Below are 25,346 nucleotides of genomic sequence, written 5' to 3'. Positions count from 1 at the left end.
TTGTACGCATGTCTGGAGGATTAACGGGTGGATTCCAAATTTGTACATTATATTATCACTGAACTCTTTTTGAGATGCGCTAAATGGTTTTCATTGATCATTTCATTCAAGAGGTTCAATAGTTTTCATTCAGGAATGTTTTTTTTTTAATTTAGACGGATTCGTCAATTTAACGACTTCTCGTCGCATCAATAAGGAATTGCTCAATTGCTCAAATTGAAAACCTTCGTACCTACTGCCCCACATTCCCACAATGTCTGTGACCCTCCGCACAAGTGCCGCACGTTTCCAAAAGCGCATGTGCTGATCTCGGAAGCTGCGGCCACAATGTTTGTGTGCAAAGGCGTTCAGCGATTGAATTTCACCCGTCAACTCCGCCAGTTTCAGCCAGCTCCGTCGGTCCTCCGTGGAAGGGCATACTCGGAAAATGGCTCTCATATACACAAAGCAAGTTCTGCATGCGAAGCGTCTAATCATTTGATATTTACTGAGGAGCATTTCGCCTTGAAGGAGTCTCTGAGAAAGGTACGAGATTCACCAGCGCCGCAGTCATCTACTGCACGACCCAAGTTTGACTCTTTTTTTTTGGTTTTTGTTTTAATCCATGTCAATTCCAATTTAGGTGTAATTTGTTGTTCGAAAGGTAGTAGCAAAACAAGTTCCCAAATGCAAGTATCGTGTTTACTGGGTGAAAGGTGACTCATAGTTTTGCCCTTCTCTCAGTTTACAGCTGCAGCAAAACACGGACCCCAGAGTCACGTGATGGCCATGACGCGACATCGCTGTATTTGAGCTTCTCTCTCTATATTCTTCTTTATTCTTAATATTCATGGACTTGAGACTTTAAACACACAAGGCAATGCTGGGACGGAGCAGCAGCTCCTTCCGCCTTTGAAACGGCCTGTTGCCTTGCGTGGGTGTCGCGGGCGCGCAGCCGCAGTTCACCTTATAATAAACCAGCTGTTAATTCGGCAGTTTTGAGTGATGCTGTCATCTCAGCACTTTCGAATAATAAATATAATTATTATTATTGTTATTCGAATATAATATAATTATTATCACACCCGAAGAAGGGTCCACGGCCGAAACGTTGTTTTCTTTCTTATTTTTTTCAGCGTGGAATAAACCTATTACTTGTTCCTAATAATAATAATAATAATAATAATAATAATTAATAATAATAACAACTGTTGTTGTGTAGATTCGCAAAACGGACACTAATTTTAAATAGCGTGTTCTTACAGTAATTCCTTGACTACAATAGATCATATTAATGAATTCCTAGAGCCTTTATGTACAGACTTTTAATTCTTTAGGAGTTTGCACTCGTCGATCTGTTTCCTTTCATCTTTTTTATAATGTCGTGTTACATTCTGAATTGAGTACAGTACACCGTACTTAACGCGTAAACGATCAGTTTTTAATTAGCGATCTGACAGTTCAGACTCTAAAACGACATCATGTAGGACACGATTCCTACAATGAAGTCCTTCGTTAAGATTTTGAATGTCTTAACCAGTGTCTCCTTGCGACACCTGTAGCGTGGTTGTCATGACCAGTATTTGCATTACATTGTCATCGAGATACTCTGTTTCCAAAGATTGGAAGAAAAATGCGGTTTCTTCGGTGCAATAAGTCTTGTTCTTGTGTCCAGTTAATTTAAAGACTGTTTTGTAATTATAGCGACGACGTTTGTTTTTGGTAATTCACTCCATACCGACTAGAAAATGAACAGAATCTTTAGGGGATTAAAGGAATTTACAGTGGTGGCTGGTGTTACAGAAAAACAGACAAGAGTCTGCTTTATATGTGCTTTATTCAGATATTGAAAATAAATATTGTGAATAAATGGTAATGCATACAGGAATTAATAAAAAAAACAGGCTTCTTTCAGACTTGCCCTTTAAGCCATTTTGGGTTTTATTAGATACAATTTCCGTTCCATAATCCAACAGCAGGTGAAGGGATTTGTGAAGTTAAACATAAAATTGAGGTTTTCCAGTTTTACGTATCTATATTATGTACAAAAGCCTAGAGCAGATCCAAACTAAAGAACCTACATCATTAAAGACACATTTGTCATCTTCTGCTTTCCAGTTTCAGGTGCAAAAAATGAAAACCTCCTTTCCACATTAACAGTGAAATGGAACATTATCTGTTGTAAAGTGGAGGAGAGAGGTGCCCTTAATGCAGAAAACATCATCTTTTAAACTACAGTGCAGGGGGAGCCTAAATATTTCCATGCACTACTAGTTCCAAGGGACATTGGATTAATTCATGGGGAAAAAAATTGTTCACTATAAATAATAATGTTTCAAGAATAAGTTCTTATTGGTTCCTTCTGGCTGTGAAGAGGAAGAGAAGAAGAAATAAGATAGGCCATGTTAGCAAAAGATCTGGCCATCATGCAAAAGCGTGAATAGATAATGCCTATCAATACCTTGAGGAAAGTGAAAGCCAACTACCAGAAAAAATTCTATAGAGTAAAATCGGAGTAAGGAAATCCACTTCAGGGCACGTTTTATGTAATTATAAAACTATTGCAGAGCTCACTGAAGCTCAGAACCCTCAGGCAGTGTTTTAACAATGACACAGATTAAAGTGAATACACACTGAATTTGGGAAAAAAAAACAGTACAGTAACCCATCCATTTTCTAACCACTTCTAGCAGAGGTTTAGTCTATGCCAGCAGCAGCAGGCGCAGCTGCAGGATACACCTTGAATGTGAAGCAGGTCTATTGCACATCACACACAGACACACATACTGTACTGTACACACACTCACACCAGGGCCAGTTTTCCCAGAAGCCCATTAACCTACCAGCATGTCTTTGGATTGTGGGAGAAAACCCAAACAGACAGCAATCCGAGGTCCAGAGCTGCATCCAGGGTGAGGCAGAAATGCTATCCACTGTGCCACTGTATAGGCCAGAAATGTAACTATCTAGAGAAAAACAAGCTGCAAAAAAAGTGAATACAGCTTCATTTTTGTTCTTAGCAATTATACCCCATTAAAATATGTTGCATTTATTCATTGGATTATGTAGAATGTTTACCTTTCATAATACATACACTGCTCTTTTTTGAGGTTTTGGATGGCCCACACCTCAATCCAACCTGCATATTTCTGAGCTTTCTCTGGTGCTGTGGTTCTCAGTGACTGTCTTTACATAGTTTGTGAATTTCTACAAGCCAGCTGCTTTCTTCGACTTATAGCCTTGAATTTGTTTTGAACTGCAGTTAAAATGGAATAAGTGTAGTGCCTGACTTTGAAGTCCCATACTTAAGGCAATGGGAAAGTCAGAAAAAAACTGCGCTACAAATACAAAAATCAGATCAGTAGAAGCTAAAAACTTCTACGGGGAACTTACATCATAGGATACTGAGCTATTTATGAGCATGGAATAACACTCTGAATCTATGAAATCTGAAATAAAAATTAACTTTTGACTTTTCACGATCCTGACTTCTGAAGAGTTTCTTAGGCTGGAGGGCATAGGGGTTTCACTTCATATAATAACTGTAAAAAAACATTATTACATGTTACATGTTAATATAAATATAAACATGATTATATAAGAAAACCTCAGAATACTTTTTATTAATAGACTATCACACACAACAGTGAAGTCAGTTCTGTTAAATCCTGGGTATTGTTATGGCTTTGCTGAGAACAAAAAAGAAAGGCATTAGTGCTTTCTAATATGAATATGTTTTGAAAGTTTATACAATATCGTCTCAGTGACAACATGTGCACACAGACCTGACAAATAAGTATCAGAAGTATCAATTCAGTAAATTTGAAATTATAATTTATCGTTCAGCCTTACACTGTATTTGCTGTGTTGTGTGAAGTTTTATATTTATGGTGCTTAACTCCTTCGGTTGCACAAGTCAGCACTTTGCTTTCTGGTGAGCTGGGTCAAGACATGAACAGAAGATATCGGAAGGCAAAGATAAAAAGCACTCTGAAGGTTGGATAGAGTACACTACAGAATTCATATTTTTATTTCCAAATCTTTATTTATTATTATATTTATGTTTTATCTCAGAATATTGTCTATTGGTTGTTTTGGTGTTGATGTTGATCAGTGTAATTTTTTTTTTACATTTTTTATTTTCCCTTTATCTTCATAGTTAGACGAACATTGATGCTTGCAGCTGTTCTGATGTTAATTAAAAGCAAAGATTTTCTCCAGGCTGTCACATTGAAATAGCGTAGCAGCCTAATTAAATCTGCTTCCTTGTTCTGTTCTTGATTCATTGAACCTCCCTTCCTTTTTCAGTCATGGAATTTCTTAATCTGCAGAGAATATCCAGTATAGCACCACCTAATGCTCTCGAACACTGAGGAATGCTGGCCTGTTACTCCTGAAACCTGTGTAAATGAGAAGCTGTTTACTTTCCTGATTTGTCACTCAATGAGGCTTGAAGCTGGGGGGGTATTATACTTGTATTTACAGACGGGTGCTGCCAGATTTTCTTTCAGAGTGGAGCACATTTATGATGTAGGCCTGTGTGTTACTTCTGGAGAATGAATTTATTGGAGAGCTCTTTCCTTGATTTGAATCCTGTACAAGCTCTGAACTTAAGCTGTTTTCATGTAGTGAGGGGGGAGGTATTCAAAGTATTCAAATAACCTCAATGGCATGACTGATGGATTACCGGTTTTGCCCAAGTGGTAACGGTTAACAAGATTTTTACAGACATTTACGGTGTGAACATATAAGTAGACATTTACAGACACTACAGGAGACGTACTGTGTTATTATTTGAGAGGTGAAGTTGCTGTTCCTCAGGAGATCACACACTGAGCCGCCAGCTCCATTGGGGTACCTTCCCCCTCGGCCAGTAAAACTGGGAGCTGTTCTGGTTCTGGCAGCTGTGGGAATTCTGGTATTAGATTTGATATTTTAGCAAGTAATGTCTGTCTAATCCCAGAGTGTTTCTCTCAGTGCAACAGGGAGATGGAGTTTCACATGGTCTTCAGATACTTGTGAATGGAAGAACTAGGGGGGTGTTCAGTTGCTGAATTCACTATCTACTGGAGTCAGTTACATCAGTTAAAGTCTCAAAGCACTTATTTGCCATTTGGAAAATGTTTAAAACTCTCAGTTCCATTATTCTTTGCGTGGTTTGTTGGTCAAAAGTCTTAATTTTCCTAGGTTAATGGTTACAATTGAAAACATAAGTGTTTTTCTGACTACCGTTGGTAAATTGGACAGCAGGCAATAGATCGTATTTCTTCTAATAGTAACATTTTGCTTTACTACACTTTTCATTATTGATATAGTTAACAATTTATTAAAAATAAAATGAGATTGTAAGTGCCAAACGAGCAGGGAATACTATTGATATTTTTTAAATAGCTTCAGACAACTTTCATTTTATTTTGAGGTGTTTTTTGTTAACAGTTATGATTATGGATGGTACTAATGTTCGCATTGTTCCAGTGAACCAATAAGTATTTTCAGTGACTAAGGCCAAACTCATGTACCCACTCATGAAAGGTCTGTTGAATGTCATGGCCATTAAAAGTGTCAGAATGTGAAAGATTGTTAGCTTTTGGATTGAAACTAACATTAATGTTGTTAATGCTTTAAGCTTAAATTAAATACATCAGTTGCACCTTAAATCATAATTTGGATTGCAGTATTTCCAAAATGTTCCCGAATGTTTTTATACTGGTGGCATGGAATGAGCTAAGGATCGAAGAGGCTGTTGTTTTGCAGTTTAACTCATCCTGTACCTCGTGCTTCTTTAAAAGTAAATTAAAATTCTCTTTTCCTGTGGCAACCCAGGATCTGTCCTGGGCGCATAGGGTACAGGGCAGGACTTCTTTTTTAGGATTTGTGCTACTGTTTCTAATCTTTAAAATCCTCATGCTCACCTATAAGGCTCAGCATGGCTTGGCACCTCAGTACCTGTCTGAACTTTTATCGCCCTACTCCCCACCTCGCAACCTCCGCTCTTCATATTCTGCCCTCCTTACTGTCCCCCAAGCCTGTCTACATTGTATGGGTGACAGGGCCTTCTCCTGCTATGCCCCCAAGCTCTGGAACTCTCTCCCCAAGGATATCAGAGAGTCACCTTCTCTAAACTCCTTCAAATCCAGACTCAAAACCCTCTTCTTCAGAAAAGCCTTTACTTAACTGGTTCCATTCTTCACCCCTCTGCTCTTCTTAGTACCACCATCCACGGTCTCCTCTGTTGTTATTGTTGTAATTGTATATTGTAATTGTGTCTTATCTTGTGTATTCTTCTTATTTATTGTTGTAGTCTTCTTATTTATTGTTATTGTCATCCTGTAAAGTGCTTTGAGAAACCACCTTTAAAGGCGCTATATAAAATAAAGTTTATTATTATTATTTTTGGGTATATAATGCCTAGCTTTTCTCCTTTGTGTTTCCTTTCCCCACCAATTGTTTAGCACTGCAGACCTGAACCCTGCTGGTAATCTCAAACCGATTCGACCTCTGGCTCCAGATAGAACATGTTCTTAAAATGACCAGCTGTGAAACGTCAAGTGGAATTTGACTACTGTGTGGTAGATTAAACACCAGGAATGACAATGTCTCCCCGCTCACACCTGCTTTTATGCTTGAACCATGCCCAGTAGCAATTACTGTACAAACATTCGAGTATGCTGGGTAGAGAAAAATGTATTTGGTCAAGAATATTGGACACTGGCAGAGGTCACTGAAATCAACTTAATAATGTGACTGGAGAATTTCATTGCCTGATTCATGAGGTGATTACTACAGCTAAGTTTTATCCTTGAACCAATTGTATCATTTCTTCCTCGATCCAGTAATTTCTAAATGTATGTCTTTAAGAAACAGACATTAAAACATATGGAGAATTTATTACTCAGTTGTAGTAGAGTAATAGCAGAGCCCTACAAACATTATTTCTTCCTAGAACTTTTATTAGATATTTACATTTTAACTTAAATATTTTTATCATTTTCTTTTGCTGTTTACTTTGTAGTTCAGTTCCTTATTTTAAAATAAAGTAAAATGTCCACTCCAGCCCATGTCTTAGGAGATGAAATAGTGTCAAGTCAGGGGCAGCTCTCTTTTGCAGCCAAATTAGCCTTTAGACAGTTCTTCATTGAACCACTATGATAAACAGCAATTCCTAATTGTGCCATTAGAAATAAAGATCTGCTATTTTACTGTTTCCTTTGTAATGATGATGTACTCAAATGGTATTTTCCAGTTTGTCCAAACTTTAGAGTGTATGTCAATAATTACTGAGCCAAGATAAATCTAACATTTAGTGGAAATGAACAAATCCCTTCTCTCCCTATCACACACACACGCACAATTTCCTAAAAATCCTTGTTGTTCTAAATGTAAAAGTGATGCACGAAACACAACATGTTTTGTACTTTGTACCCCTGTCAGCAATAGTAATGAAATGGGAATGCCGGTTTGTACAGGTGAAAGTAAAAACGCTCTTGACACCAGTTTAAAATAGCACCCTTTCAGCATAGAATAAAGCTCTTACCTGTAAAATTGTATAGGTTTCATGCGACCTAATCCAGGTTTTTGACTGTTATGGAGTACTATGATATTTTATGTTAGAAAGAGTCTTACTGACCTGTGTCTGGATGTTTTCGTTATCTGTTACAGATCATTGATAAAGAGATCAACCCTTTTGTTGATGAATGGGAAGAGGCAGGACAATTCCCAGCCCACAGGGTGTTTAAGATTCTTGGCAGTGCTGGTTTCCTAGGGGTCAACAAGCCAACAGGTATGGAAATAAATAATTAAATCATAAAATAATAACTTTGGCTTTCAATCTCTTAGAGTGCTTGAACTTCTATAGTATGCACCTTGATTGAAGTAATTTTTATAATTTTCCTATCAATAAACTCTTTTAGTTACATAACACTCACGAATTTGTAGTTTCCGAATGATAAAAAATGCTAATGCAACTAACTGTTTAATTAGTTTATTTAAGAACTTTAGTGGTTTGAACATTTATAATATGGCATTGATGTAACATTTAAGAAACCAAACCAAATGGAGGAATAAGCACAAAGTCTGGCTGTGGACTTTGTTGTATAAAATAAATGTTACCATTAAATATAGGTAATGTATGAATTAAGCTAAAACATAGTGTAAGTTTACCTACCATTTGCAGGTTTATTTCTAAATGTACAGTATGTATGCTGTATAGTTATGACGTTTTAGGACAAAATGGAGGTATTTGTGTTGCAGCAGGAGATAGTGATATAGCTTTTACAGTAAGTATAGGAACAGCAGGACTGAGGAGTTTGTGCTGTGGAAACCTGCATCTCAAATCTGGAGGTCAGGCGAGAGCAAGCAGTGCATTAGTAAGTGCTGACTATGTGAGAAGAGTATTATCAGATCACAGGATAATACCAAGGGACAGACAGGGCTGCTGAAGGTGTAAATTTACTAAAATAACTATAGTAAATCCCGTCATTCACAACTGCCCTTAACAGCATTGTCAGAGTAAATTACTTTTCGTAATGCGGTTGTTTTTAAGAGTCATTCATTTCCAACATAGGGAACCTTTTCGCTGACTGGTTCAATATTTCTGCTGTAGTATGTTTGTGAGCAGGCTGGTGTGCTTGAAACATTGGTTCTTAATCATTTCTATAGCTTCTTAAAACGTGAGCTGGATGCAGTCAGGACTTAACTGGAAAAGTATCCATCCACTACAGAATGCATGCCTTTCTCCACAAATGTGCCTATTTCTAAGACATCAGTTGTTTTTTTTTAAACAGTACTATGCTTAGTTATTTTAATACTTCATGGTACTAACTTTCAATTTTTGATGTGTATGATACCATTGCAGTAGAATAAAATGAACAACATTTGTGTTGGTGTTAGAACATGATTATGCAGACAACATACATTGACATCTTAGATGGATGGACTTGAACTGAGTGATGTTTGAACTGAATGTGTTTTAACCAACCCTGCTTTTGTTAGTTTTATTCCTAGAAGCCTTTGTTTCATTTATACAATAAAATACGTACAGGTCAAGGGCGATAGTGGCCTTGTATTCATTACTATTTAATTACAATTTAACTAATTACTATTTCATTACTATTTAATGAGTCTATTCTTGAAGGTGGGGAGAAAGCAGCAGTGTGCAGGGAGCACCATTTCACAGCCTTGAAGACAATAACTAAAAAGCTAAATTAACATTATTCAAATTAAGATGAATTAAATTGACAATACAAGCATAAGCAGTTCTCAGGTTCTTTACTGTCCAAGCAAGACGTAAATTCTAGTGACCCTTTTGGTTCTTTTTCTTCTTAACATCATATTTTTGGAACATCACGTTTTATTAACTGGAACCTCTCTTTGTTCAATGCAGTTCATGTTATTTCTCACCCCTGCTGGCAAGCAATTGTCTTCCTTCATTTGTCATTGTGTTTGGCTGTGTAAGAATTTCCTCTGTCAACCCAAATTTCAGCGTTTTTCAGAAATGACCTTTAAGGGTGGTGAATATCGCTTTGGAAGGTTTGACATGAAAATTGACTTATTAGTCAACCAAATACCAACTTGTTTATTTACCTTACACTCCTCTGGCAATTCAAAGCGCTGTATTTTGCCAACAATGTATGAGTCTGCTCAGTATAATCACAAAGGATTGTGATACAGTGTTAATGGAGTTTATGCTGTCTATTAAGACTTAATGGGAAAAAAAAAGGAGTTTTTGACCATTCACCGAATTTGTGTTCACTCATTTAACAGAGCTCAAGCTGAAAAGCCTAAAGTAGTCCAAACATAAATTGGGTTATCTGAAGAGACAATGGGAATCAGATAATGGGCGGAGCGGTGGCTCTGTGGCTAAGGATTTGCGCCTGCAGCTGGAAGGTTGCCGGTTCAAATCCCGTGGCCGGCAGAGGAATCCTACTCCGCTGGGCCCCTGAGTGAGGCCCTTCACCCCAGCTGCTCCAGGGGCGCCGTATAAATGGCTGAACCTGCGCTCTGACCCCCAGCTTCTCTCTCCCCGTCTGTGTGTCTCATGGAGAGCAAGATGGGGTCTGCGAAAAGACAAATTCCTAATGCAAGAAGTTGTATATGGCTAATAAAGTGATCTGATCTGATAAATCACAGTGGATCTCTGCTTGTTGTTGTTTGACTTTTCCAGTGCAGCGTTAACCTACTCCAATTCCTTGCTGGTCATGCAAATTTGTTAGAAGACTCGAAACAAATACAAGATCAAACAACTGATATTTTTACCCATTTAACATAGAAACACTAAAGTGATGACACTGGTTCAACTTTAAAGCATATATAGCCTTACTAAAAAAACTTATTTCTAAGGATTTCCCCTCTAGGGCAATTCTATGTTTTCAGCACATGTTTTGTGAGATGACCAAGCTCTTGTTAGAATGCACAAAAAAGATTAAAAAAAATATAATTAAAATATATAGCCAGAACGCAAATACATTTTATTTCCCTTGAGATTGTTTTAACAAACTTCAAAGTAATCAATAGCTAACCAAGCTATATTAAAACCAGTGTTCATCTTTGAAAGAACAGAATTAAATAAATTATCATTGTATTGTATCACCTGAAAATAATGCAGCTGATTAAAAAGTAATTACACCGCTGAGTGAACATATTAATTCATTTAAATTTTAAATGAAGAACATTTTTTTGTACTGCATTGTGAAACTAAGCATTTTCCCCACTTTATTTTTTTTTCTGATGAATCACATTATTTTTGCAGTAATTAAGTGGATTTCTCTGGTAGCAATTAAGGGTATTAAATTACATTTGAGCTGCCTCTTTACTTCTGCTTGCTCAGTGGAGTGTCTGTACACTTGTATATTGTTGTAGCGAACAAGCAGTAGTTTATTATTTGTTAACACTGAATTGCTTGTTTTTTAATATGATATTCATTTAGCTCAAAAAGCAAGTCACAGCAGGGATTCAATTGATTCAATTGAATTGATTCATTTTCCAAAAGGGAGCTGATGAATATTAAAATATTTTCTAAAACAATACTATGTAAGAGCATAAGGTGGCATTTTGGTTAGCATTGCTGCCGGGCCCTGGACACACTGGTAGGTTACGTACTGGGTCAAAAGATGTACTGGGAGGTGAATTGGCTTCTGTAAAGTTCGCCCTGGTGTGAGTGTGTGCATTTGTGTCAGTGTGTGCCCTGACATGGACTGGTGTCCTGTCCAGGGTGTATCCTGCCTTGCGTTCATTACCTGCAAAGATGGCCTGTGGCAGCCCCATTACCCTGTCTTGGATGAAGTGGTTGGAAGAGGGATGGAAGCAACATCATATGGTCTATAATCCACTGAAACTTGACGGTTCTATAGTGCTACACACAGACTCGGAAGAAAGATGACGTTTTACCCAACAGTAGATAAAGAATGTGATGAAATACTTCTGAAGATACAGTCAAACCCCAACAGCGCAATTGTGATAAAGGAGTTATTCTTGCTATCCTTGGATAAGGTGTGCTTATAACCTGGCTGTGTGAAGGAGGTAGTTTGAGGTTAGTTGTGATGAGTGTCAGAAGAGGGTGAAGGTGATGGAGCTGGGCGTGATGAATGAACGCAGAGAGAGTGTTGTGGTTCTGAGGACGGCGGCTGTGGTGGTGCAGAGGATGGTGATGGACTTCAGGGTGTTGAATGTTGGGAAAGGGTGGCAGTGGAGAGAGTGAGCATTGCCAGGAGAGAATCACATGGAGGGTCCATACTCATATACTCCTGTGAGCTTGGATTGGTCAAAAATGGTCTTTTGTCTTCGTCCTGAACTTTCATTGTGACCTACAGTTGTCCAGAACTGTGTCTTTCATATGCTCAAGCATAATTTCATATTTCATTTCCGGTTTCATCATTTTCTAAGATACAGTATCATTGTATTAACAGTTGAAACGAAGCTAGGAACCTACTATGATAGAAAAGAAACAGGAAGTAATTTATGAGAGAACTATGTTCTCTTGTATTTGTGGAATGCCATCACTCATAATTACAGTATCTTAAAGTTTGCGAATGTGAGTTTTTTTAGAACAGTTTTCCTTCCAATTTACCTTGATTACTTATAATCATCTGTATCAAATGCATTACATTTCCATAAACCGTTAATGATGCATTATGAAGAATTAATTTCAACACAAAATGATTAGATTTTAAAGAGGGTTATAAATTATGTATATGATATTAGCACTGTATTTTCTGAAAATGAGATTTTCTATGGAGGCTTTTAAAAAAGCAGCTTAAAACTGTATTACTTATGCCTTTGCACCCAAAAAAAAGAGAGAAAGTCTTAAGTGCTTCTTTGTAGTAATACCCCGATCACAAAGTTGATGCACTATTGAGGTCATCAAGCCAGCGATAACTGTCATCTAAGGTTTAAACTTTTGTATTTGAAAAGTCGGTGGGGGTTTGTACACTTATAGTACATGTACACTGTGTTGTGGGTAGAACAGACAAGATGCTGACAGGAGAAGAAAAGCACTCTCCCTTTTCTGTATTTTACTTCAGATTTATGACGGACCCAAAAACATCCTGGTAGGCAAAATAGGTTCTGAGAAAACTGGTCCTGGTGTGCGTGTATGTGTGTTTGTGTCTGTCTGCCCTGCGATGGGGTGGCCTTCCGAGATGTCCCACCTTGCACCCACTGCTTGCCAAGATAGGATCCTTTGCTTCCAGGACCAGAGCTAAACAATAAGGACATAAATAATCCAGCTGTTAAATTATTGATCATAAATATGCAGTTGTTCCAGGTCTTTATGGATTGATGACTAGGGCTGACCTATTAAAGTGCTGGATGGCGGCTCTTTAGGACCAGGGTTGGCCATCTCTGAAGCAGATGTTGATCTTTCCCTGCACTTGTTTCCCTTCGTGTTTGTGCAGATGTTTTCTTTAGGCCTGAACATCACCCTGTGTTTCCTCTCAGTTACAGTGTGACCTGCCTTTGTGCTCACTGTTGGAATGTTCCATTTCTGTTCCTTCTGGTTTATCTCTGCAGCTACTTGTTTCCATGTAGCACTGATGTCATCTTTGACCTCAGATTGTCTTGTTTGCTTTAATGAACCTATCTGACCATATCTTATGACCAATTTATAGTTCTAGACTTTTTTTTTTCCTAAAAGGTAAAAGTAGCATGGCATATCATTTTGACCCTTGTTTGCACTGCGCGTAAGGTACGATTTAGATGCGCTCTCTTTCACGATGTCATCTTGTGCGTGTGTGTGTGTCACCATTGTGCTGCAGAGCTTTTTATGGTGTCGTACTCAAGAAATTTATTGAACTTAATGAAATAAAACAGATAATAATGTAAATAAATAAATAATTATAACTGTACTGGTAAGGCCACTATTTAAAAAATGAATTCTTTGCTTGTATGCTTATTCCTTTAATTGACTTTTGCGGTCATTAAATGAAGTTCTTAACACAGCTCTGAATATGTTTTATAAAATGCTGGGAATTACATATGGAGGTTTTAGCAATAGAGCTGTCAAATATATAGGAAAGAGGTATAGGAAAGAGTTGTGTTATGTTATAAAGACCTAAATGTATATTAAGCATCAAAAGAAGCTTGCTACTTCCATGCAGTAACTTTAACAAATTCATGCAATTATTATCATGAAATGAACATAGTTTTTTAACAGCTTCACTGACCTCTTATTTAACAAACATGACATGAGTCAATTACTGTAATTTTGTTCATTTAAAAAATCCCATAGACCGTTTTAATCAAGAAGGACTCTCTTGTGAAAGTTACAGGCCACTGTAGTTGTGTGTGTGACTTCTATTGCAATCAGTGCAGTCTGTACATCTGTGATGCATGCTGTGTATCAGGTTGCATTCTGTCCCATACTTCTTAATAATAAGCAGAATAAGCATGGATAATTTACTGGTCTCTGAGCCCCAGATACCATGTCAGCCTAGTTTATCCCAAAAATATTCCAAGAGACTCAAGTCTGTCAAGTGGGGCAAGTGCATCCAGTCACATTCTGATCACAGAAGAAAGCCATTGTGACATGAGCAGCACGAGGATGTGGGTTGGCCTGCTGGTCCTGCTGTCACGTCAGCGTGAGCCCACAGAAAGGGTAGAGGGACTTCATCACTGTAGGGCCACATAGTCTGGGCACAGCTTGTCACGACATGGAATTTCTCAGTGCAGTGGAACTGGCAGTGTGGAAGCAATCACGGAGCTGGAGCAACATGATGTATCAGTCTAGGCGTTGTAACTCATCGTCACCCAGATCGCAGCTCATCATTCACAGATCGTGTTTGACTGCAAAGTCTTGTATGCCCGGCCTCTGTACTGATGGCACAGACGTCTTGTTCTCTGGATAATCTGGGGACAGTGGTTCCTTTCTCTGTTTTGCTGTATTGATTTTAATCAGGCTTGATATTCAACAAGTTAAATCGTAACTCATAACCTGAGCCCAATCAATGCTCTCATTAATTAGGTGACTTAGTGCTTATGCAACAGTCAAAGTCTCTCAAGCTGATTGCAGTCATTAAGTATCACTTAGTCAAAATGATGCCAAAAACATTTACTCGCTATGCAAAATCCATATGCTTTTATTTTTCCGGGAACATCCATGCATAAATAAAGTGATAATTTTCTTCTGACGCATCTCGTATATTGAAGTCCACCTTCCAGGCTTTCTGAAGAGAGCCAATTATCCCTGAGCCAATTTCTTTGTGATATTTTAGTGTGTCCTTTCATGAATGAAATAACGGATTCAGTAATAAATGGGGAAAATGATATAAAATGTGCTTTTTTTATAAAAAGGCAATACTTTTTCAAATATGTTAAAAGAACATTATCATTGCGGAATTTGTCCTTTTTGACCTATTATGAAAGCATCCATTAGCTTAATGATTTAATAACTTTAGCTTGCTTTAATAAAACATAATTAACAATTGAGACTCGTTGCTCTTGTTTCTTCAGGCTAGAAATTATCCTTAAATCTGAACCACTGTATTGCTTTAGTGGTCTAACCATACGTTTCCCATTTTAAGTACTCTTAGAGTGCATTTACTGTGCTATTTAAATAAATGTGCTTGAATAAAGAGCGTATTGTTTTTTTTTTTCACCAGTTTTAATTATTGAGCAATTTCTGTGAATGAAGAGAGATATTTAAGATGCTTAAAGTTAGAGCAAAAGTTTATTGGATCCTCTGCTTCATTTTCATTGTGACACATGTTGTAATCATTTCTCTGTGAAGAGATGTCCGAGACATCTGCAGACAACAAATCTTACTTCTTTAACATCTGAAGGTGGAACTTGTGTATTAAGAGTGTTTTTTGATGTAAAGCACCTCAAGGATCTTTCTTAAGTAAAGTAATAGAATAGAATCGCAAGCTCAGTTTTTGAACATGAGAAAAATACTGTAAATAACTTTGACCGAGGCAAGTTTCTAAATTGGCCAGTTTGGAATGGACACTTTTGAAATTCCTAAAGATGGGCAGAAGGGATGGAAAAAAAAACAAAAAAAAAACAAATGTGTAAAGAAAGCTTGGTCCCTATGTTCATATTAAATTCCATCCGTGCTGAACTGATGTTATATGAAACTGAACATTTGTGACCAATTGAGCAGTTAAGCACGGGAAAGAGTGCAATATGGTATGTAGGCTGTATTTTTTATTCTAGTAAAGAATGCTGCAGAAGTGTATTTTTTTTAATATTTTTAAAGGTTTTTTTCCAGTAAAACTCTTTTTTCACGCACAGAGTATGGAGGACTGGGCCTGGACTTCAGCTACAGCGTTGCGGTGGCTGAGGAGCTGGGAAATATCCGTTGTGGAGGGATCCCCATGGCTATAGGAGTTCAGTCTGACATGGCAACACCAGCACTGGCAAGGTATAGGCAATGTGACAAGTCAAAGATGCTTTTATCTATTATTCCTGCAAGACAACGTACCGGAATCCAGTCTTGAGTGAATGGTTGAATTCAAAGGTTTAAGCATTTTGCAGCTGTGTATTGAATCAAAGTTGTGACTGAATTTTACCTGGTTCAGATGCTGTTTGACAACAAACAGGTTCTTGCAATAAATGGCAATCTCTCTTATGGAATATTTTACCTTTAAGATTTGGCTCTGCGGAGCTGAAAAAGGAGTTTCTCACGCCAACTATAATGGGAGATAAAGTGGTTTGCCTTGGTGTGAGTGAGGCCGGTGCTGGCTCGGATGTTGCAAGTAAGTTTTGATGAATAATTTTCAGATCATTTAGTTTCAATATGCTGCAAGCCTGAGTGGCTCATAACAAGAGCTTTTTATTCTCCTATTTCTACATCGGTGATGTTGCCTTTTTTGTGCATCAAGTTCATTAAGCGCATGTTATCTGGAAATATTTCCTGGGATATAAAATGAGTCATAAGAGCATCTAGAGTGTTTTGGTTCAGTATTTGCATTACAGATGCCTGGCAGTTTGAAGATAAAGCATTGCGTTGCATGGGAAGATGTGCTGGGCATCATGTGAAAGGTTTCAAACAATAGGAGGACATTTGTTCTATCTAACAAACTGTGTTTACGTGCAGAATATTATAACTAGTTATAAAGTCTGCAGCTTGCTTTGGATAAAAGGAATGGCCAAATAAATTGATGAAAAAACATAACATGTTTTTAAATAAAGAACCTAAAGGAGTGTGAAACACTTAGAAAAGTCTGGACTGTATGCATGACTCAGTTTTGAACTGGCTTTGTGTCTTTACAAATGCACAATGAGCATGAAGATGCATTTCAAATCTGTTCAGGCATCAAGACTAAAGCTGTGAGGAAGGGTGATGACTATATAATAAATGGCAGCAAGATGTGGACTACAAATGGGACACAAGCTGACTGGATGTGTCTTCTGGCAAACACCAGTGATGGGCCACCCCACAGAAACAAGTCCCTGATCTGTCTGCCAATGAAATTGCCTGGTGAGAAGGAGTGCATCGTCTCACCGCCGTAGAGAGCTGATTTGTCTGTTTATTTAGTTCTGTTATGCATGATTTTATCATAACACGTATTTTTAATGATTCAGAAAAACTTCTCATTTTAGACTTTATGTTTCATGAAAAATTCCAGTAAGGCTTTCTAAGGCACCTAATTTTCCAAGCTTTAATCTAAAAAATGTACATTTAAAGACATTGTTAGGAAACATTTCATAATGAAAGGCAGAACTGTAAAAGGGCCAGATTTCCCCTCTAGGCAAGATGCCAAAGTTATTCATTTATTATGGAGTGCACAGTTTTCCTGAAGGAAAAAATCAGGAGGGTTGTAGGCGTTTCACATTTTACTCATGCATTCTTTTGTTTCCCACAAAGGGGTTCACATAGCTAGAAAAATTGAGAAAATTGGAATGAAGTCGTCAGACACGGCTGAGGTCTTTTTTGAGGATGTCTGCGTTCCTTGCAAGTACCTCATTGGGGAGGAAGGGATGGGGTTCACGTATCAGATGCTCCAGTTCCAGGAGGAGCGAATGTGGGGAGTGGCCAACAGTAAGCTACGTCAACGTCGATCCACCCGTGGGAGTGAAGAGCTCTGAGTAGTAATTTAGTCAAGTGAATAGCTACTCTTCCCGTGTATTTGACTCGTTTAAGATTCCCTTGTGGTCATCATTGATGAATCAGGGGGTCTGGAATGCTGTCATTTCTGTGGACAGGATACAAGACATGGAACCATTAAGTTATAGTATTTTGAACAATATACAGAAATCTGTCTGCTGACTGACTGAGATCTATTTTTTTTCTCAAAGTAAATAACTGCAAGGGCATTTAGAGTAGGCATTTCTACAGAACAACACCATGTGTTGTTTTCCAGTTAATGCTTAGTCACATAAGCCATGTGAAACTAGTAATATTTCCATTAATATGCAACAAATGTGTATGCTTTCCTTTATCTAAGAAATAATAATTTTGTCAGAGAACACTCATCGCCTGTGGAGTCATGGCTGATAAGGAATTGTCTTATTTATTTGAACAGCCTGATATATACTGATGGAAAAAAGAAACGCAACATTTTACAATATAATGTACTGTACATTCTACATCTCTGTATTAAGTCAGCAATAGCCTGGTCTTCAGCACACAAATTTAGTATAGCAAATTCTGACAAATTGTTCAGGGTATGCATTTTGCTGGACTAAAATTTTTCACCCGTTTTCTCGTGTGTGTGTGTTTTCTTTTGAGTTTTGACTTCAATGCAGAATGTCATTCAGGAAACCATCGAATACACCAAGCAGCGCAAGATTTTCGGCCAGCCCGTCCTGCACCACCAGACAGTCCATTTCCGCTTGGCGGAGCTGCAGACGGAGGTGGAGCTGCTGCGCTCTCTGCTCTACCGTGCGACAGGTGGGGACAGTGCAGACCACATGGCTGTTTCCAAGAAGCTCATTCAAGGCTGGCTGTCCGGTTTCCAGCTGTTACCCTGAGCATTTCCTTGGGAAACTGCAAACACCTGTTCTTGGATTTTGTTTGCTTATTTCATCGTAGAAACTGATGACCAACAGCAAAATGATGTCATCCTGAAATGGCTCACTTTGACACATTAATAATTTTGTGATTCTCAAAAAAAAAAAAGACTTTCTGTGTAGTGTGCATTTTTGTTCTTAGAGCGTGGTACCTGATTTACTGGTAATGGTTTTTGCCTTGGATTAACTAAATGGTGGCAAATTATTTCTTACTTTGTCTCTGTTCTTACTCTTCCAGATCTTTATGTGAAGGGCAATGATGTCACCAAACTGGCATCTATGGCAAAACTCAAAGGAGGTCGTTTGGCTCGTACTCTGAGCGACAGTTGCCTGCAGTTCTGGGGGGGAATGGGATACACCAATGATGTTTTGGTCAGCAGATTTTACAGGTATGTTATTAGGTAGAACTTTACAGATGGTGCTATAATGTAGTGCTGGGCAGACTATGATGGATTAATCTGACTCCCACAGCATTGAAAACACTACTGATTTGATGTCTTCTTAACTTTCTAGTGAAAGAGAATTAAATCAAGGCATGAAAGAAGACAAAAGTAAAAGCTGATGGAGAGCTGAATTCAGACTCTTCTAGATAATGTGGGGTGGATTAAAAATTAAAATCAGGAAGGTTATTTTACAATTGTATGATGCACTAGTAATGCACTCTTTTAGAATATGGCATACAGTTTTCATTATTACATTATAGCAAAGATATACCTGCTCTGTAATCAGTCCAGAGAAGAGCGACGAGATACATTCTGGGACTTAAGGGAATGTCCTACACTCACAGGCTGAAGGAACTTAACCTTTTTAGTTTTGAAATGAGAACCATATGTGGGAATTTGATACAACTTTTCAAAACAGCCAAGGGCACTGACAAACCAGCCCTCCGAAGGGCATCTTCAGAATGAACAGTGAAACAATTACCAGAGGTCACAAGAGGAAACTATGGTAGTGTGTTTAATATTGAGAACAGGAGGCATTTCTTTATCCAGTGGTTTGTGGGAGTAAAGAAGAAGCTAATCGGTTATGTTGTAGAAGCCAATTCCCTGACTTCTTTCAAGAAACAACTCGATGAGATGCTAGGATCGGTTAGCTTCTAACTACTTAACAGTCTAGATGGGCCAAATAGCCTCCTTTCATTTGTGTGTGTTGGTATGTTGATCAGTTTCTGATTCTTTGATAAATGATGAAGGATATGATGAAACACAGCAGATTGATGATGAAAGTAGAATTATGACCTCTGGGAATTAGCAGCCATAATAGAGTATCTTTTGATGTATACTTACTTTCAATCTCTAAAACATTAAAAAAAGATGACTCATAAGTTTGGAAAAGCAGGCTTTGGAGGAATTAGGCAGCGAAGTGTGAGCAGATGGATACAGAATCAACTGAAGGATGGTCATACTTCAAAAACATCATGCTAAAGGCCCAAAACAAATGTATCCTTAAAATAATAAAGTAAATGTCTAGGGAGGTATGACCCAAATAGTTTAATGGAGTTATTGAGAAAAAATTGAACAGAAGGGAGCACTTTACAGACTGTGCAGAAGGGCCTGAAATTTCAGAGACAGTAAAAGAGCTTCAGGCGTTGAAAATATATTACAGACATTAGAATTGCCAAGAGGGAGAAAAGCATATTTCATTTGAGATAAAAAAGTGATGCAAAACATTTCTTCTTTTATTGTAACAGTAAATAAACTGTTAAATACCTTACAAGCCATTAGAAATCAGTTATATTGATATTGATGGAGAACAACAAAATAAGGCAAAGATCTTAAATTGATTTTTCAACAGGTTTGTAGATTAGAAAATGTCAATAAAAAGCTCCGTGTTACAGAAGGAGCTTCATCTGGGGCTGGAATGGCTAGAAGCCAATACACCCCCAATTCCTGATGCTGTTTCATACTCCTGGAAATGAAGAGTGCTATTCATAGACCCCCTAGCAAGGATATTTTAATTCCATATCTTAATCCACAGACTGGAACATTAAAGATCAAGCACAAATTTAGTAAGGGGAGCACAGAACTGCATCAGGAAACTATATCACTAACTTTCGCTGTAGGTAAAGATTTGAAAATGAAAATTAGAACTAAATGGCAAGAATATGTATAAAACAGTGAGATTTTAAACGATAGCCAATGTGGACTAAAAAAATGAAGGTCTTGTTGAACTTTCTAGAGTACTCCAAAAAGCAAGAAGGATAGTACATAAAACTAAAGCATATGTTGTGATGTCATATAAAAGGTTGATTCTCAGATTTAAAGCCAAACCATAGTTCCAAGATAATGGATGTATGTGAATCAAGAGCTGGTTAGCAATCTGAAAACAACATGTCATGTTAAGAAGCACAACATTTAATTGGGCAGATATACAAGCACTGGTGTACCACAGGGATCTGTTATGGTCCAGTGTCAGTGTCGATCTATTGCTATTTTTTGAGAGTGAGCTAATAAAGAATTGTAGGTTTTGCGAAATAAGCTACCACTCTGTGAAGAGTACACCATGTGGATATTGTTGCACTTGTTCAATCAAATGCCGTTTGATGTAGTTGTATATTAATTTTTAATGTTCATTATGCTTTAATTGTGTTAGTAAAATTCCGACATTTCATTTCTGATAAATAAATAATCATGGCTCCTATGCTGATGCCTAATATTTGAAGATTACATCATAATTCCTCCTCTTGCACTTATAATAGGACCTGCTCTAGATGTCTAGAATAGTTGGTAAGAAATGGGTGGAATTTGCAGGTGTTGCTCAAGATGAAGCATCGGGAATATGCCAGAGAAGAAATATGTTGACAATAGGAGGTGGAGGGGTCAGAAGTGGGGCTTTTGCCAGCAGAGGAGGTGAATAGGGTGATGTTGATGTTGCGGAATGGGTGCAGGTTTTGGCATTTCTCTGATATCTCTGGTCATCTAAACGTGGCTGTGCAGCTGGCACTCGGATTGCAATTAGAGTTAATCTCCTCATTGCTGACATCTCACAATTCTTCTGCCTTTCTGTCTTTAACAATCTTGCACAACCGAGGACTGGGAATTTGCCAGTGAAACAGACCAGGGTGCGCTGAACTTTCAGACAAGCCGACTACAATGGCAGAGCATTTTGAAAAGGTCTTTTTGCCCCTACATGAGCTGAAGCCATTTGTTTTATTGTATTGCTCAGAGGCCCGTTGGAATTTGACATTGCTTCACAGGAGAGAGGTTTGCCAGCTGCTTGCTCTGCTCAGAACAGATTTGAAGAGGATCTCCTTTATGTTTGTGCAGTGGATGAAGGCATCGTCAGCCAGCTGTAGAAAAGGGCAGTCCCGTGTTAGGACAGAGCTTCTCTGGCTCTGATCTTTGTTTCTGTTGTCAGTATGTTGTCCAGTCTACACAGAACATTCCCTTTGATAGCAAGCTTAAAAAAAGAACAAACATAGTTCGCGGATAGCAACCTCACTGGAGAAGTGTCGAGTGCCTGTAACTCCCCTATTTCTACCTTCAAAGCATTTCCACAACATATTGTTGCCCAGGCTTCATTAAGTAAATGTTCTTCAAAAAGGTTACAGATAAGAGGAGCTGGATAGGCTCCAGTCCTCCAATGGCCCTGTAGTATATTAGATAAAGCAGTTAGAAAATGGATGGACAGACAGATGAGAGAAAGCCATTTGAGCCACTTATTCCAAGTATATTAAACACAAGTTTATTGTCTTTGTGTTTAATGTATATTTCTTTCTAAACAAATCATTGTGGCTGCAATTGGGGTTGTCTGAGGGCTTCAGCATCCTGTTAATCTACTGTAGTTAGCACACCACTGCTGTAATCTCATGTTTGTTAACTGCTGAGCATGAGTAAACTCATGCTACTCTGCACAACACCAGAAAACTAACTTAAAAGTGCAGAAATCAGTATTAGTATTGGCATGTGCAGTGATTAGTTTTTACTCATTTCCTTTGTTAAGGTCAGTACTATTTTACTGAGGTGGTCCAGGGGTTGTGTTAGCAGGGGATTCCTGGTTCACTGCACTGCACTTTGATTCATCAGGGGTCATCCTGTGCAAAGAAGAGGGAAAAAAAACAATTCCTGTTTGAAGAATGTGACCCAAGCAAAATCCGTACTTCATATATTGTCGAAAATATGACGCATTCATATGTTCTTACTCAGCAGCAGTTCATTCAGATTCTGGTCTGCTCCTTACAGTGTTGCACATGATGGACAAAGAGGCAGAAAAATGCAGTGACATCTTTAGGAAACTCATTCAATAAATCCTTAAGTCAAATCCTTTTTATCAATTATATAGGGAATGTTTTGGTGTGGAGAAAGATTTTGGCAGGGCTCCTGAATTGGGAACAGGTGTGCAAGATACACAGTGGTACACGGGTATTGTGGAACATTGTCATGCATATGCGAAGTGTACTCGCAGCCCTATAAAAGCAACACATCACTATACATTTACTGTTACCATGCCTCCACTGTTGCAGGAACAGCTATTCCAGAAAACTGCACTATTTGAGCAGTGAGCAGTAGTCTATCTGCAGTCTTTTAGGAGGACCCTTGCATGAATATGTGAGACCACAGAGGAGCCCTGCTACCAGTGCCTTTTTACTCATCGTTCACTGTTAGTTGATCCAGGCTTAATAATAGTCTACAAAATACTCTTTTTCTGTTTGCAGTAATATTCCTTTAAATTAGAGTAATCTCTCTCTATAGGAGTTTTAATTGTAGTACTTCCTACATGTTTTTTTATTTAACAAGCAGATTTTCTCTTTTTTCTAGTATTGCCTTGTGTGTGTTAAGTGCATAGAGTACAGGATAGGACCTAATGTTTATGCATTTGCTTACAACTGCAATGATGTCAGGACTGCACTGTAATAAAGAGAGGAGTGTTATTGTTTTCCTAGCTATAGTTCATGCTTCAGCTAATGACTTTAAGCACATTACTTGAATGATTAACCAGGAATTGTATTGTTTTCATACCTAGGAACCATTCTGTGCTGTATTAAGGTGAGGTTTTGTTGTTTAAAGGAACATTTTTTTTATTAATTTCCATCATTTCACATTCCAAGCAGGTTTCGAGGAACAATTCAGATCATATACAGTAATCCTTCGTTATTAGTTTGATTGTGGAGGAGTACACCTCCACACCTGCTGGTTTTTGTTCCAGAATAGCTCTTAATTATGCAATTGAACCCTTAATTAACTTAATAGGTTTTGATTCAGCTGTTTGGTTGCTTTCTGCTTTTAAGCATGTTAAAGGTCACCTTTTACACTATTCATAAAATAAAACCCCAAATGTCTGTGTAGAAAAAAAAACTTAACTAGCTTAAATTATAGACTTCAATTAGTAATTAAGCTGAGCTGGAATGAAAAAAATACAGATGTGAGGACCTGCAGGATCGGGATTGGGAATCCCTAACCTAATGCATGGAATATTAAATATGATTACATAGGTTACAGGATTTTGAAGTGAAATATCAAGAATGGGATATGGGTGATGGAAATGCATGATGTCTTCATGATACAGCACTGATCACATTCCAGACTGCTCAGGAATGACAGTGGCACAAGTTTGAGTTTTCCTTTGTTCATATCATGTGTATTTTATTTCACTTTTAAAGTCATCTTTTTTTAAGATTGTATGCTGAATTGTCCCTAAAACACAATCTTCTAACCTATATGATTATATAAGAAATGTATTTTCTATAAAAAAATACTCTACCCAGGCTCCCATTTCAGAGAACGGGTGGAATACACTTTCAGGGGAAATCACATGCTTGCGATAACAGTTATTGATGTACCGAGAGAAAATGACATTTTTCATAAAGCATTTTTGTAGACAAGAGTCTGTTCATTACATTTCTGCCGAGTTTCAAGAAATATGGAAGTGTATTATTTGTATACATACAGTCCAATTTTTCATTCAGTGCAGCAGAAAGTTGAAAAATGAGTTTTGTGCCACCGTGATTTGTGCTCTGCAGTGCTTCTGTCCTTTTTGTGAAGATGTAAATGATGTGGAGTAGATTTGATTATTTCAGATAGAGAACTCCTACAGCTATAGTTACCTGCTCCTTTGAAGTGGCTTCGGACTGCAGGAAAGAGCAGGCAAAGCGAGGAAGAATAGAACAGCGTTCTGTAAATGAGAAGATCAGAAATGATAACATTGCAGTTCGAATTTATGAATTTGATTTCATCCTTGTTGCACACTGCTGACGCCTAGTGGTGTGGCATATTATGGAACGACAAACATTGTAAAGCCACAATTTTAGAATTCTCTGTTGTATTAAGTTTTGTTCAGAACTACACATTCAGAGTACATTTTTAGCCTCTCAGGTTTTAAAGAGCAAATGTACATTTCAGACTTGACTGGCAGAATAGTGTAAGTAAAAAGTTGCTGTTATAATTGAATTTGTCTGCTTCATGCAGAGACGCCAGACTGATGTCTATAGGAGCCGGAGCAGATGAGGTCATGCTGTCCATTATATGCAAGTACATGGACACCCTTCCAAACAAGAAATGAGTTCGGTCAGCAGGAACTACCTTCATTAACAGTACCTCCAATGATCTCCTTTGAGAAAAAATGTACTTTTGTATAATGAATGCAGAAATGTACGGAATAAAATTAAGATGCATTGATAAGCGGACAGTAATGTTTACTCATATTTAATATCAAGAAAGGAATGGGATTCGTTAGAAAGATTAGTTAGAAAAATATTGTTTAAACTGTGCCTTAATTTGTCCACTTATCTTGCATTGATATTAATACAATAAACTTCTAAACCCAAAGGTTTTGTTTATTATTCATTTACAATTTTCAAACTATTCAAATAATTTAATTACCTGGGAAATAGAAAGTCAACATATCCCTTTGAAACGCCTATTGCAAATCAACATTCCTATTTGCAAAATAATACTTTACGTACCTCCCCACAAATTTTATGCACT

At 37.8% G+C, this 25,346-nt stretch overlaps 1 protein-coding gene across 1 annotated transcript; it reads left to right on the top strand.

Annotated features, from left to right (window-relative positions):
- On the top strand, nucleotides 1-25,187 carry LOC148650905 (putative acyl-CoA dehydrogenase 6). Its single transcript, XM_088600533.1, has 9 exons — nucleotides 1-525; nucleotides 7,639-7,759; nucleotides 15,703-15,832; nucleotides 16,060-16,166; nucleotides 16,724-16,891; nucleotides 17,279-17,452; nucleotides 18,143-18,304; nucleotides 18,662-18,812; nucleotides 24,828-25,187. The coding sequence occupies exons 1-9, from the start codon at nucleotides 328-330 to the stop codon at nucleotides 24,919-24,921; spliced, it is 1,305 nt and encodes a 434-aa protein (XP_088456659.1). The 5' UTR covers nucleotides 1-327; the 3' UTR covers nucleotides 24,922-25,187.
- Nucleotides 25,188-25,346: the final 159 nt, after the last annotated feature.

The sequence above is a fragment of the Lepisosteus platostomus genome, chromosome 12 (genome assembly GCF_059453375.1).
Source record: "Lepisosteus platostomus isolate fLepPlt1 chromosome 12, fLepPlt1.hap1, whole genome shotgun sequence".
In the NCBI taxonomy this organism is placed as follows: Eukaryota; Metazoa; Chordata; class Actinopteri; order Semionotiformes; family Lepisosteidae; genus Lepisosteus; species Lepisosteus platostomus.
This window is presented reverse-complemented; position numbering and strand designations above follow the sequence as displayed.

Bases quoted from the DNA above. Each gene is read 5' to 3' on its own strand.
- LOC148650905 (XM_088600533.1), top strand. From the start codon at position 328: ATGTTTGTGTGCAAAGGCGTTCAGCGATTGAATTTCACCCGTCAACTC. The intron at 16,892-17,278 runs GTGAGAAGGAGT...TTTCCCACAAAG, and splicing joins TCTGCCAATGAAATTGCCTG to GGGTTCACATAGCTAGAAAA. The intron at 17,453-18,142 runs GTAAGCTACGTC...TTTTCTTTTGAG, and splicing joins AATGTGGGGAGTGGCCAACA to TTTTGACTTCAATGCAGAAT.